At 41.8% G+C, this 14,719-nt stretch overlaps 1 protein-coding gene across 1 annotated transcript; it reads left to right on the top strand.

Annotated features, from left to right (window-relative positions):
• Positions 1-3,337: 3,337 nt before the first annotated feature.
• LOC144889207 (olfactory receptor 51D1-like) lies at positions 3,338-6,946 on the top strand. Its single transcript, XM_078769226.1, has 2 exons — positions 3,338-3,356; positions 5,931-6,946. Exons 1-2 carry the CDS (start codon positions 3,338-3,340, stop codon positions 6,944-6,946), a joined length of 1,035 nt encoding a protein of 344 aa, XP_078625352.1.
• The last annotated feature ends 7,773 nt before the right edge of the window (positions 6,947-14,719 follow it).

The raw sequence follows: 14,719 nt of genomic DNA, 5'->3' as shown, positions 1-14,719 counted from the left end.
TGAAATCAAATTAAGATAAAAACAAACATGTTCAGCTTATTTATGTCGTAAACACGTATTCTGACCATATTTAGAAGATTTGGTAGATTTATCAGCAAAAAAATGTTAAAAATTGTGAATTTTGCTCCTTCTTTATGCTCGAATTCGTTTATTTTCGAGGTACAGGAACATCCATCCCCCTTCTGCACTCATATCAATCCCCTTCACACTGTGATATAATTTATTTTAAAATCGCCAAAGGAATTACGGAAGCATAACCCTAACCCTGAGAAAAATAAAAGTTTCCATCCATGTCATTGAATTACAATTGCTATTTAATTTCAAAACTTTAAATATATATTTTATAAACCCTATCCCGAACTACCCCCAAGTCTAACCCTACCCATAATCCCTGATTTATAAATTAATGTTTGTCCGGTATGCACTTAAATTCCTAACCCTGACCCAATTGTAACCCTAACTCGAACACCTTGGCCCTGCAAAACGAACTCCATATCGAACGTGGAATATAGAAAATATTATGTATAAAATTGAGAAATGGAATTAGCTGAATATAAATTAACTAGCAGAGGTACCCGGCTTTGCACGGGAGTGGAGGAGGAGGGGAGGGGGAAGAGGAGGGGAGGGGAACGGGGGGGAGGGGGGAGGGGGAAGCGGGGGAGGAGGAGGGGAGGGGGAAGAGGAGGGGAGAGGGAATGGGGGGAGGGGGGAGGGGGAGGGGGAGGGGGAAGCGGGGGAGGGGGAAGGGGGGAGGGAAGGGGGGAGGGAAGGGTGCGGGGGTGCCCAGGGGAAGAAGGGCCCCTCCCCTCCCCCCTCCCATCCCCTTCCCCCTCGTTCCCCTCCCCTTCTCTTCCCCCTCCCCTCTCCTCCCCCTTCACACCAGGGGGGTTGACTCAGCCTGTCATCCCACCGAGGTCGGAAGTCGGAACTCATTGTCGTCAAATAAATGTAGCCTGTATGTTTCACTCTTTGTCACATGCCGTTGGTCCCATGTCAATCGGATGAAGTTGAAAAATTAACGTTACGAAGGTTCTCTGGGACGTACTGATTCCGAATAATGAAGTTGAAAAATTAACGTTCCGAAATACGCTAATTACGCTAACAGAAGCGCTGGAGGGAGCACTGCGCTCCCTCCCTTAGATTCCCTCCCTCTTCTGCTAGCGCTAATTACGCGTAACACACTAATTTTAAAACCCGAAGTTTTTTTAATTTTAAGGTGTGCTGTAGTCAGAAGCGCTAGAAGCGCTGCGCTCCCTCCCTTCGAATCCCTCTCTCTTCTGCTAGTGCTAATAATACGCTAATTTTAAAACCCGAAATTTTTAAAATGTTTATGTCTCCGTGACATTCCTGGGACCATCCCGAGTCGAACAGTACTTTCCGCTCGCAAATCCGTCCACGGGTTCTCGAGATCTTAGAGATCATAGATACATAGATCAGGACCAACTCTACTTTATATATATAGATAGTGGACGCAAGTCAAAACTGGGCGTAGTGGAGAGTGTATGCGGGCTGGCAGACGTTATCGGGATACATAATTCTAAAAATTATGATTATTGTGAACACTGGTAGGCGGGCTAGTAGACGGTAGTGGGGTTGGGTGGTTTAATTGACAATGTAAAATTGCGGCTTGTTAAATGATGCAAATTTACAAAAACTTGAACACTTAACATATTTTGTAAGTTAATATTGTTAACTCACCTGTTACCGGTGTTGTAGGTGGCCTGGTAGACGGTAGTGGGGTTGCCGGCGGGCTGGTTAATGGAAGTGGGGTTGCAGGCGGTCCGGTAGACGGTAGTGGTGTTGTAGACGGTAGACGTTAGTCTGTGGTTAACGTTCCGAAATACGCTAATTACGCTAACAGAAGCGCTGGAGGGAGCACTGCGCTCCCTCCCTTAGATTCCCTCCCTCTTCTGCTAGCGCTAATTACGCGTAACACACTAATTTTAAAACCCGAAGTTTTTTTAATTTTAAGGTGTGCTGTAGTCAGAAGCGCTAGAAGCGCTGCGCTCCCTCCCTTCGAATCCCTCTCTCTTCTGCCGCTTCTGCGCCGGCAATGCTTCTGCTACGCTAATTTTAAAACCCGAAATTTTTAAAATGTTTATGTCTCCGTGACATTCCTGGGACCATCCCGAGTCGAACAGTACTTTCCGCTCGCAAATCCGTCCACGGGTTCTCGAGATCTTAGAGATTGTAGACCCGAAGTTTTTTTAATTTTAAGGTGTGCTGTAGTCAGAAGCGCTAGAAGCGCTGCGCTCCCTCCCTTCGAATCCCTCTCTCTTCTGCTAGTGCTAATAATACGCTAATTTTAAAACCCGAAATTTTTTAAATGTTTATGTCTCCGTGACATTCCTGGGACCATCCCGAGTCGAACAGTACTTTCCGCTCGCAAATCCGTCCACGGGTTCTCGAGATCTTAGAGATCATAGATAGAGGCCAACTCTACTTTATATATATAGATGTATACATCTGTCACTGTTTTTCTCTTTAAACGTTCACCATGTCATCCCTCGCAAAACAACTCTCTGCTCGTCGTGTATGATCGAATGATCTCTTTGACCGGACATCTGTGGGGCTTTTCTTCCTGATACTATAAATGGCATCCCTTGTTGTTTATAAAATGTATTTAGAAGATATATTCATGTCGCTTTTGCTGACATAGCATGGTGTATCGAGTATAAGGTTAGATATGGAAAGGATGGTCCAAATGACCTTTTTACATTTTATTTCTGCTGTACACTAAAAGATCTGCTACACATGAAATGTTGCTGGACTGGAGTCAGAATTGGGCCGAGTCCTTGGCATTCCAAGTCCGTGTCCAGAAGATTCGAGTCAGAGTAAGAGTCCCCCAAACATGGACTCGAGTCCCACATCACTGATCAGTGCAGTCACACCTGCTTGATAGTCAGATATCCACAGTTCAACATCCAGCCCAACTCATCCTCTCTTATCTGCTTCTTTTTCTGGTAAATATCAAATTTCTCCTTTCTCAAAGCTCCCAATATCCTTGCCTTTGAGTACAAATCAGACCCCACAACACCACAGTCATATGATAAGCGTTGTGAACACATGAAAAAGGACACATGCCAAGTTGAAAACCAAGCATTTGTTCAACATGAAAAATATGAAAGGATGCCTCGTGTTGTACATCACCTTACACATTCGTCGTTGTGGAGAAATAGTTGTTGAATTTTGTTGTTGTTGGATAATCGTGACCGTGTTTTGTTCTTGAACCATCCCTTCAAATTTTCAAGTCATCAAAATGTTTTTTTTACTTTTATGAATTATTAAATGCAGGACAAAGCCATCAGGTTGCATCATCATCAGCATGTGATTTAACATGAATTACAAAGACCACAGTAAACAAAGGAAAAATCAACACAAATATCGAGGATTTTAAGTTGAGATTCTGGCGTTAAGAGATAAACGTACATAAAACAGGCCAAACCGATTTAATTTAATTTAATATAAAATTTCAATTTCGTGTCTCAGAATTTCTTCACCAAAAAGAATAGATTCTCAATATATATGGTTATAATTTTAAAATCAGGGATAATGCCAGGATGTTTAATAAAGTGAATGTTTCATTGTGATTGTCGTTGTGAACTTGATGTAACACGAGTTATGATAATTTTCATTGTGATTGTCGTTGTGAACTTGATGTAAAACGAGTTATTATAATTTTCATTGTGTTCATCATTGTGAACTTGATGTAAAACGAGTTATTATAATTTTCATTGTGATTGTCATTATGAACTTGATATAAAACGAGTTATTATAATTTTCATTGTGATTGTCATTATGAACTTGATGTAAAAGGAGTTATTATAATTTTCATTGTGATTGTCATTGTGAACTTGATGTAAAACGAGTTATTATAATTTTCATTGTGATTGTCATTATGAACTTGATGTAAAACGAGTTATTATAATTTTCATTGTGATCATCGTTGTGAACTTGATGTAAAACCAGTTATTATAATTTTCATTGTGATCATCATTGTGAACTTGATGTAAAACAAGTTATTATAATTTTCATTGTGATTGTCATTATGAACTTGATGTAAAACGAGTTATTATAATTTTCATTGTGATCATCGTTGCGAACTTGATGTAAAACGAGTTATTATAATTTTCATTGTGATCATCGTTGTGATCATCGTTGTGAACTTGATGTAAAATGAGTTATGATAATTTTCATTGTGATCATCGTTGTGAACTTGATGTAAAACGAGTTATGATAATTTTCATTGTGATCATCATTGTGATCATCATTGTAAACTTGATGTAAAACCAGTTATTATAATTTTCATTGTGATCATCATTGTGATCATCATTGTGAACTTGATGTAAAACGAGTTATGATAATTTTCATTGTGATCATCGTTGTGAACTTGATGTAAAACGAGTTATGATAATTTTCATTGTGATCATCATTGTGATCATCATTGTGAACTTGATGTAAAACCAGTTATTATAATTTTCATTGTGATCATCATTGTGATCATCGTTGTGAACTTGATGTAAAACGAGTTATGATAATTTTCATTGTGATCATCGTTGTGAACTTGATGTAAAACGAGTTATGATAATTTTTATTGTGTTCATCATTGTGAACTTGATGCAAAACGAGTGATGATAATTTTCATTGTGATCATCATTGTGATCATCATTGTCAACTTGTTGTAAAACGAGTTATGATAATTTTCATTGTGATCATCGTTGTGAACTTGATGTAAAACGAGTTATGATAATTTTCATTGTGTTCATCATTGTGAACTTGATGTAAAACGAGTTATTTTAATTTTCATTGTGATTGTCATTGTGAACTTGATGTAAAACCAGTTATTATAATTTTCATTGTGTTCATCGTTGTGAACTTGATGTAAAACGAGTTATGATAATTTTCATTGTGTTCATCATTGTGAACTTGATGTAAAACGAGTTATTTTAATTTTCATAGTGATTGTCATTGTGAACTTGATGTAAAACCAGTTATTATAATTTTCATTGTGATCATCATTGTGAACTTGATGTAAAACCAGTTATTATAATTTTCATTGTGATCATCATTGTGATCATCATTGTGATCATCATTGTGAACTTGATGTAAAACCAGTTATTATAATTTTCATTGTGATCATCATTGTGATCATCATTGTGAACTTGATGTAAAACCAGTTATTATAATTTTCATTGTGATCATCATTGTGATCATCGTTGTGAACTTGATGTAAAACGAGTTATGATAATTTTCATTGTGATCATCGTTGTGAACTTGATGTAAAACGAGTTATGATAATTTTCATTGTGATCATCATTGTGATCATCGTTGTGAACTTGATGTAAAACGAGTTATGATAATTTTCATTGTGATCATCGTTGTGAACTTGATGTAAAACGAGTTATGATAATTTTCATTGTGTTCATCATTGTGAACTTGATGTAAAACGAGTTATTTTAATTTTCATTGTGATTGTCATTGTGAACTTGATGTAAAACCAGTTATTATAATTTTCATTGTGTTCATCGTTGTGAACTTGATGTAAAACCAGTTATTATAATTTTCATTGTGATCATCATTGTGAACTTGATGTAAAACCAGTTATTATAATTTTCATTGTGATCATCATTGTGAACTTGATGTAAAACGAGTTATTATAATTTTCATTGTGATTGTCATTGTGAACTTGATGTAAAACGAGTTATTATAATTTTCATTGTGATTGTCATTGTGAACTTGATGTAAAATGAGTTATTATAATTTTCATTGTGATTGTCATTGTGAACTTGATGTAAAACGAGTTATTATAATTTTCATTGTGATTGTCATTGTGAACTTGATGTAAAACGAGTTATTATAATTTTCATTGTGATCATCGTTGTGAACTTGATGTAAAACGAGTTATAACAATTTTCATTGTGTTTTTACAGGAGACATGAACGAAACTGTTGTGGGATCTTTGCCTCTCACGGTCAAACTGGATGTGTCGGACATTCCTTTGGATAACGGCGGCCGAGTTATCATGTGGGTTTTCACGTTTATCATGTGTATTTCAATCCCTCTGAACGCAGCAATCATGGCGGCTTGTTTTTATCGTAGATTCAATTCACCCATGCTCATGTACATCGCTTTATCATCGCTCGCTGACACTTTATGGGGAGTCGTGGTGATATCAAGCTTCGTCAGTGGAATAATTGCAAGGCGTAAAATAATATCGTTTAATGAATGTTTGGTTCAATTGTTTTGTATACATTGTACAGGGATTCAGCAGTTTCTCACCACGTGGTTAATGTACGTTGACCGACATTGGGCTATTTTCTGGCCGTACAGTTACGTGGCTCTGATGGTGAACAAAGGTGGTGCTGTGAAACTTGTGATGGTAGTTTTAACAATCGGGTTGTTGTTGGGTGGCAGCTTTGTTGTGGTATCAACAACTATGGTGTACTGCAACTCTTCCGTTGTAGTTCGTGACGTTCTCTGCGCTTATTCATCCGTTGCAATGTCATCTTGTGGAAATGTTAATCCTGCACTCATTTATTCTCTATTTTTTCTTTATGTTGTGTTTGGATTAACCGGTTTTACCGCAGTGTACTCTACATGGTGTATTGTTCGTAAATGTCGTAAATCATCCACAGAGGCAAATCTAAAAGCATTGCACACATGTTTTACACAATTGTTTGCATCTTTAGCGCAGTTCATGTCACTTATTGGTATAACTGTGCTGAAACGATTTTTACGAATTCCCACGTTTGATTTTATCTTGGTTCTTACAAGTGCTGTCACACCGGCCTTTGTTAATCCATTAATATTCGGTTTCAGAATGCAGGAAATTCGCTCAACGATTGTTCTTGCTTTCCGTAAAATACAAGTAATTCATCACGAGAAGCCATTCAATCTGGGTGTGATTGCCGTCACTGAGAATGATATTCTTGAAAGGAAAAAGTGAAAATTAAAAACAAGGTCGCAATGAAATATAAAATATAATTTTCAAAATGTGCACATGTTTCTTTATCAAAATGTCCACCACACCGAATAACATCACATTTACTACCAGACATTCTGGGATCCATCTAGGGTTCACAGGAGTTCAATACGACGGATGTTACACTGGTTTAAAAGGTCAGAGATATGGAGGATGCTGCTCATATTTACCTCCGCTATCCACGATCTATGGCATTTATGTATGTATTCACCCCTGTTTCTTTGTCTGTCTCCTTTGCTGTAAGCAGCTGAAACTTGGTTAATTCAGACCAAAATTGACAGACGTTGGGCATGTGAGAGGGAGAAATCAATTCGATTTTTGTGAAGATCCAGATTCGGATCCTTGAATTTTCCAAGTGATTGTTCACCATTGAGGGCCAAAAACGGTATATACCACGATATTTCAAAATTATGTGTTATGACAAAACTTGGTGGATGAGTTGGGTATGTAACATAAACAAGCTGATAAGATTTTAAGGTCCAGATACAGATCAGGCCTGTCATTACATTTGGGTGTGCGAAGGTCAAGTCATATCAGTGGGATACAAAACGTAAGCTGATCTGCCTGGCGGACGTTTGCACTCGCGCGAGTGCGATTATACTTTACCATGTTTCATGATTTTGGAAAACCAACCAGATGATCTGTGAGGATAATTCTGAATTAAAACAACATTGACCTATGCCTGATTTTGCCTGTTTCACTTCCTAAGCTCATGAGGGTTGTCGACGTTGTTTGTCAATCCCGGCAATTTCAAAGTTTTGGGGGAATTATAAATTAATACATTTTTCAAAAGTTATTCCAGTGTAATAATAACAGGTTTGACTCTGCAGTGGTTGGTTGTGCAAATCTCAGGTATATATGCTGTGTATGTCTGAAACGTACATCATCAATTTGTACATTCACAGTTTCACTGCATGATGATACTGATTAAGTTTGTGGGGGTTAGGTAAAAAGATCCCAGAGGAAAGGTAGGATTGTATAATTATCGCATGGTCCGTGGACACGAAGGAGAAATATCAATGTAATTAAGTATGGAAACTGCAGCTTCAGATTGTTTACTGGTCTTCACAAGAGGGGCGAAGCAGTGCTAATTACTTTGGGACTGAGGTTAGTTTTCCCCAGTATGTGATATTCCCTCTGTAATTTTCCCAAACATTTTACATTTACCACGGCCGTCCATTAAAACCTCCATTTGACGACAGCAAACCGCTGACAGAACCCGAGCAGAGCCGATCGGCAAGTAAGCCCTGCCCACATGAACACTTACTTACGGCAAAAGGCCACACCCCCATAGTGGTATGATGGGCGTGGAAGAAAGAGCCAGCAGGCCACGCCCCTGAAGGTCATGATTGGCGGAGAGGACCTTCGGGTGATTTGGAAAGAGCTTTGCCATTGATCGGTGTGACATCAGAGAGAAGCTTCAAGAGCTGACCCCAACAACAACTCGAAGAAAGTACTTTGTGGGTGGTGTGGAATGCTTCAATGAGGTAGGAGGTCATCGTGATTTTCTCTTTACATCGGCGGCCAGCGTCATTGAGGGTCATCGAGTTTTATTTGCAGCGTCATCGAGTGGAGAAAGTAAGCTTTAACATCCGGAGATAACTTGAGCTCGGAATTTGTAGGTGTCAACAAAGGATTGAACGACTCTCAACAAATGATTTTGAGACTTCCGTTTCCGGTCCCTCGAGTAAGGAAGCGACTTCGACCTCTGCACAGCAGCTGAGTTAAAGTATTTTTCCATTCATGTCTTCTTCAATTTTCCACTCGTTATTTCATTATGCATGTGTTACTGCGTGTTTATAGTTAGTTTTGATTTGCAATTCATGCAAACTTGTGTAAAATTTATCGTTTTCTGTTTGCACCGCGTGCGCGGATGGTCTCTGTCGGCTTCCCTCCCTGCATTGGTGTTTTGTGAATTTAAGTTCTTTCCTTCGCTGTATTGCTTATTTCTTAGATTTTCTCTTCTGCTCCTAACTTCCCCAAACATCGACCCATTGTCTAACGTTTTAAATACAAAAAAATAAAAAAATTAAAAAATGATTTTTTCCTTCTATCCTCATGGGCACGTGTGCTTGCTGTCACACCCTGCCCCCTTTATCACCTAATCTCCACCTCTTCCTTACATTTCCAGCCGAAACTCGCCCTTCCAATTCTAGTTTCCTTCATCTCATTTAACCCTTTCTCCTTTCTCTGATCCACGCGGTTACTTCAGGGCCTTTTTCCTTTGTTTTTCATGGTTTTGTTTAAATATGTTTAAACTTTCCCCTGCAGTATTTTATTCAATGGTGTGTGACAACACGCTGTCTTTCTTCCTGTTCAAAAGGCTTTTTTCAATTTCCTATTCAAATCGTTCCATTTCAAAAAAAATATTCAATCTCTTGCAGTCATTTCTTTCTACATTCTCTAAACTCACCTTCATTCCACCCCTCCACTATCGTTTTCAAACGGACCTCTGACTTGAAAATCACAATAAACACAGGTAGTCATAAATGTTCGTTTTTCATTTATCATCCACTTTCTAAACTCCCCCCTCGCCCCTTCCCTTCAAACTCCCTGCTCACCTCTCCCCTCTAAATCTCCCCACTCGCCCATCCCATTCTAAACTCCGCCCAGCCCTCCCCTTCAAATCACCCCCCCCTACTATTTTTCTCCATTTCTCCCCCCTCCCCCCTCCTCCTCAAAGCTGCCACCTCCCCACTTCCATCTCCCTTCCATTACATACCTCCACCTCCTCCAACCTTCGACTTTGCTCTGCCCTCCCCTCAAACAACACCTCACTGTGCCTCTTCCCATCACCATCAAACCATTTGTCCGACTCATCCTTCCCTTTCTCCTAACCCTTCTGCAATCTCCGACACATTATCAACAGCTTTTCCGACCTACCCCTCTCCCCCCTCATCTTACCCTACACTTCCCCTGTCCTGTACCCGATGCTCCTCCTCCCTCTTCCTTAACGGTATGGACCTCAAACATCCGGGGCCTTCTCTCAAACCTGATTGATCTCTCCATACAGGTTGCTTCTGACAAACCAGACGTAATCTGCTAAACAGAAACTTACCTCCTTCACGACGTCTCTGATTCCTTATTATCTCTTCCTCGTTACTCCCTCCTCCGGTATGATAGACCTGAGCCTCGTCCTGGTGGTGGGGTTGCTATCTTTATCAAAAACTCTCTTCCTCACTCTCCTTGCACTGCCCTCTCCACCCACCCCAGGATTACCTCTGGCTATGGCTTCCTCTCCACTCCCACCTTTTGTTCATATGTGTTCCGTATCGTCCTCCAACCAGTGATGACTCCATTTACATCTCCCTGTCTGACAACATGGACCAACTTCTATCCACTCATCCCAACTCTATCTTACTCATATGTGACACCTTCAACTGTCATCATGCCAGGTGGCTGGGTGTGGGTTCCTCTCACACCAGCTATGGCACCTCAGCAAAGGACTTCTGCGACTCACTGGGATTGATACAATCTGTAAATTTCCCCACCTGGATCTCAGTCAATGGAGTATCTTCTCTTCTAGACTTGGTAAGACAAACTTCCCTGCAAATGCCTGTCTTCTGCTCCAATCGGTTCTTCTGATCATTTCCTTTTTAAAGTGGGCATCTCTGGCCATTCTCAAAGAGCCTCTTCAGCACCGACGAGTCTAGCATTTTACTCAGGCTGACTGGCACGGTTTTCAAGCAGCCACCAATCATCTGGACTGGTCTCGCATCTCTACTACCTCTGACATCAACTCTTCCTGGTAATTCTTCCAAAGTAAACTGCTCTCTCTCATGCATAGATTTATCCCTTCTCGTCTTCAGTTGTCATACCCTTCCTCCTGTCCATGGTACACTGAAGCTTGTGGTGAGGCAGTTGCCTTGAAGCAACTTGCCTTCACATCATGGAAGGCTAATCCAACTGAAGGTAATCTCAGTTCCTTTCACAAAGCTCGGAAAAAGTGTGTCTACCCTCAGGAGAGCCAAAAAACAATATCTCTGCTCTTAAAACTGAACTCTCAAACCTGTCTCCCTCCTCCAAATCCTGGTGGCATCTGGTCAAATCTGTTTCTGGTGTTTGTTCTCCTCCATCCCATCCCTTACCTCAAATGGCTACACAGCTGGCTCCACATGTGAAAAAGCTGAATGCCTCAACTCTGTGTTTGCCTTAAAATATTGTGTGCCAAACCTGTCTCTCCCTGTGCCCACCGTACCCAGTCGTACCCAGCTGCTCCTAGACTGTGTGTCCTCTCCTGACAAGGTGGAGAAGTCTCTGTCAATCCTCGACTCTGATTCTGATACTGACCCAGACGGCATCAGCCCACGGGTCCTAAAATCCTGTGCTGCCGCTCTATCTCACCCTCTCTCTGTTCTCTTCAACCTCTCTTTTGCTCAAGGTCATCTGCCATCTGCATGGAAATTAGCCAACATTATCTCTTTACACAAAAAGGTGCAAAAACAGATCCTTGCAACGCCAGACCAATCAGCCTGCTCCCAATAATCAGCAAGGTCATGGAATCAGTCATCGCTTCTGACATCAAATTCTTCCTTTTCTCCAGGTGGATTGATCTCCGATCATCAATTTGGATTCAGACCATGTCATTCTACTCTGGACATGCTGCTTCTGCTGTCTCAACAATGGATGGAGGTCCTTAATGCCAAACAGGATATCAGGGCTGTCTCCCTTGACATATGACGTGCCTTCGAAACGGTCTGGCACCCCGCTCTGCTCACCAAACTCTACTCTCAGTGTATCCATGGAAATCTCCATGCATGGCTTGCAGACTTCCTCTCTGGTCGTAGTCAACGTGTGGCCCTGAATGGTTTTCTCTCATTTCCCCTTCCTGTTCAGGCTGGAGTTCCCCAAGGCAGTGTTCTGGGCCCTATGCTTTTTCTGGTCTTCATCAATGATCTCCCCGACTCTCTGGAAAATCCTCTCTATCTCTTTGCTGATGACTCCACTCTCTGCCGCTCCTTACCCCATCCCTCAGATCGGCAGTCTGCAGCCTCCTCACTCTTTGCAGACCTGGACAAAATCACAGACTGGTCAAACAAGTGGAACATGTCTTTCAATTCTGACAAATCTCACACTCTCACTCTGTCTCTCTGAAAAGACTGACTGGACAACCCTCCAATATACTTTCTCAACAACCCTCTTCAAGAAGTTCTGTCACTCAAGCTTTTGGGTCTCAGTATCTGCCATGACCTTTCCTGGGAAAACCACATTTCCAAGCTGGCCTCCAAAGCCAGTCGCCGACTGGGCATCCTCCGTCGTGTGAAGTCCTTCCTTGGCACACCTGAGCTCCTCACCACATGCAAGGCTTTCATCCGCAGCTCAATGGAATACAGTTCTCCCCTCTGGACCGGTGCTCCTGCCTCACAGCTAGCTCGGCTTCACGCTGTTGAAACCAAAGCTTTCAGAATCATTGGAATCTCCCGCGATGAAGCTAACTTTGAGGGCCTTTCACTCACTCACCGCAAGCAGGTTGGTGGTCATTCTGTCTTCATCCGACTCCTCTCCGGCCTTGCTCCAACAGCTCTCTCTGTGCTCTGTCCCCCAAATATTCCTACAGGTCGCACAAGAGCCGCCTGTAACCCTATTATGGTTAAACTGCCAAAATCGAGACTTTATATTCACCTTCACTCTTTCATTCCTCTTTTCTCCCGCCTCTGGAACAAACGCCCTCACTCTCTCCAATCCCACTCCTCCCACCAGGTCTTTAAAACAGCTGGCCACCACCATCTATCTTCCCCTATCCAAAACTTTGATCTTTTCTACCCCCGCGAATTCACTCCAGAGCCACTTTTTGACATACCGACTTCTTTCCTGGAAGTCCTCGCACTGTCCACGTGTTTTTTTTTTTTTTTTTTTTTTTTTTTTACCTCTCCCCCCCACCCCCCATTCCCATGCCTCCTCCCCCCAAGCCCTCTCCCTCCCACAGATCTCCCAATGTCCCTGCTCTCCATCTTGTTCTCCTGCTCCCTTTATCATGTTTTATGTTTTTTGTGTCAGTCTGTCTTTTTGTGATCAATGTTAGGTTAGCTCTTACACGAGCCTCGATCTTGTATTCAAAAAAAAAAAAAAATTACAAAGATCTTTTCCGGGGTGGTGCACGAAGATAATGTGGAGACATGATGAAGGGTCGCTTCAATGTTGCCTTGATGCCAGACCATCCTTGGATAGTGATAGAAGATGGACCATTGGCAGTCTTGGATGGACCAAAAAGGCATTTGTCAGGTCAGCAGTGATAATGTGCTTCCATATCGTAGTTTGTCAAAGAGTGGAGTCTATATCAGGCATCAAAGAAAACTGGAGTTTGCAATAACGACAGACATCCGCAAACACTGTGACTAGTCGGAACCCACCAGTGGACTTCTTGACAAGGAAAGATGGATTGAGGTACCGGTATGAACTCCTACATTTTGCGGCTGAACGAAGACGCCCATGTCCTCCAGCTGGTCATACTTATGTTGCAGTTCTACGAGGTTGTGACGAGAGTACAAAGGCAGGCGACCTTTCAGTGAGTGGGCTTGGATGGGTCTCATGTTATACACAGAATGGAATGGCCCAGAAGCACCGTTATAACCTTTGGGCCTTTGGTAAAAGCTGTCGTCATACTCTTGGAGAAGAGCTTGGAATTGGTGTCCAATATCTAAAAGGAAATTATTGTCTGACTCGAGGCAGACACTGATATAGTAGGGGCTTGTCGCTGCTTTCTTGAGTTGGTTGTGTTATGGTAGGTGAGGGGGTATGTGTCTCAACAGTGATGTCTGAAGGAACAAGACAGGATGGATTTTGCAAATGTGGTCATTGGACCAAATTATCTGAGGGTCAATGGTGGACTTGGCAATGTGGCGCTTGCCGGACATGCTTGATATCACATCAAGGGAGGGAAATGAGCCGATAGGGGGAGTGGAGTGGGGGGGGGGGGGGGGGGTGATATTTCTGTTGTTGGAAGAGCCCAGTTATCACACCGATGTCCAAGGGAAGGGGTTTGTGTGGTCAGACAGATTAATCAGGGATCTCCAGTTTGATACATTCTTGTGGTTAGTGGAGGGGCACCTATCAGATGCGCATGGTGAATAGTACAGTGCATTCAAAAAGTATTCAGACCCCTTCACTTTTTCACATTTTGTTATGTTGCAGCCTGATGCTGAAATCGTTTAAATTCATTTTTTCCCTTCTCAATCCACACTCAATTCCCCATAATGACAAAGAGAAAACAGGATTTTAGAAAGTCTTGAAAATTTATTTTAAAATAAAAAACTGAAATATCACATTGACATAAGTCATGGGTCATGACAAAAGTGACCTTGCCGAGTAGAGAGTGGAGAGGAGGTGTTGGCCTGGTTGTGCTGACTGGGAAGTCTTCCCCAGGTGTTGATGCAGGTGTTTGATGGTTGATAGGTGTGTGGTGTTTCTGGTGGCTTTACTGTAATTTATGGTAAGGACAGTGTGGTGACCATAACCTGCATCCATGTCAGGTGACCGACACACATACGCAAGGGTGGAGGGCTTGTCATCATCGTCTGGAGAATCAATGGGATGTGGGGTTTTCGAAGGGGAGGCCTTCTTCCTCCTCATCATCGTTACTCGTAGTCCAAGATATTGGATATTTGTCTCGCCTTGGCCATATATTTATGCTCCTCTTCAGGGAGTTAAGGAAACTCGCTGAGAAATTGGCGGTCTACTCATCCTAATTGGTGGTATAATGGGCAGAACTTTTTTTGTTGGTGCTGTGATGGCTTATAT

The sequence above is a fragment of the Myxine glutinosa genome, unplaced genomic scaffold, assembly GCF_964187855.1.
Source record: "Myxine glutinosa unplaced genomic scaffold, kmMyxGlut1.1 SCAFFOLD_1725, whole genome shotgun sequence".
Classification (NCBI taxonomy): Eukaryota; Metazoa; Chordata; class Myxini; order Myxiniformes; family Myxinidae; genus Myxine; species Myxine glutinosa.
This window is presented reverse-complemented; position numbering and strand designations above follow the sequence as displayed.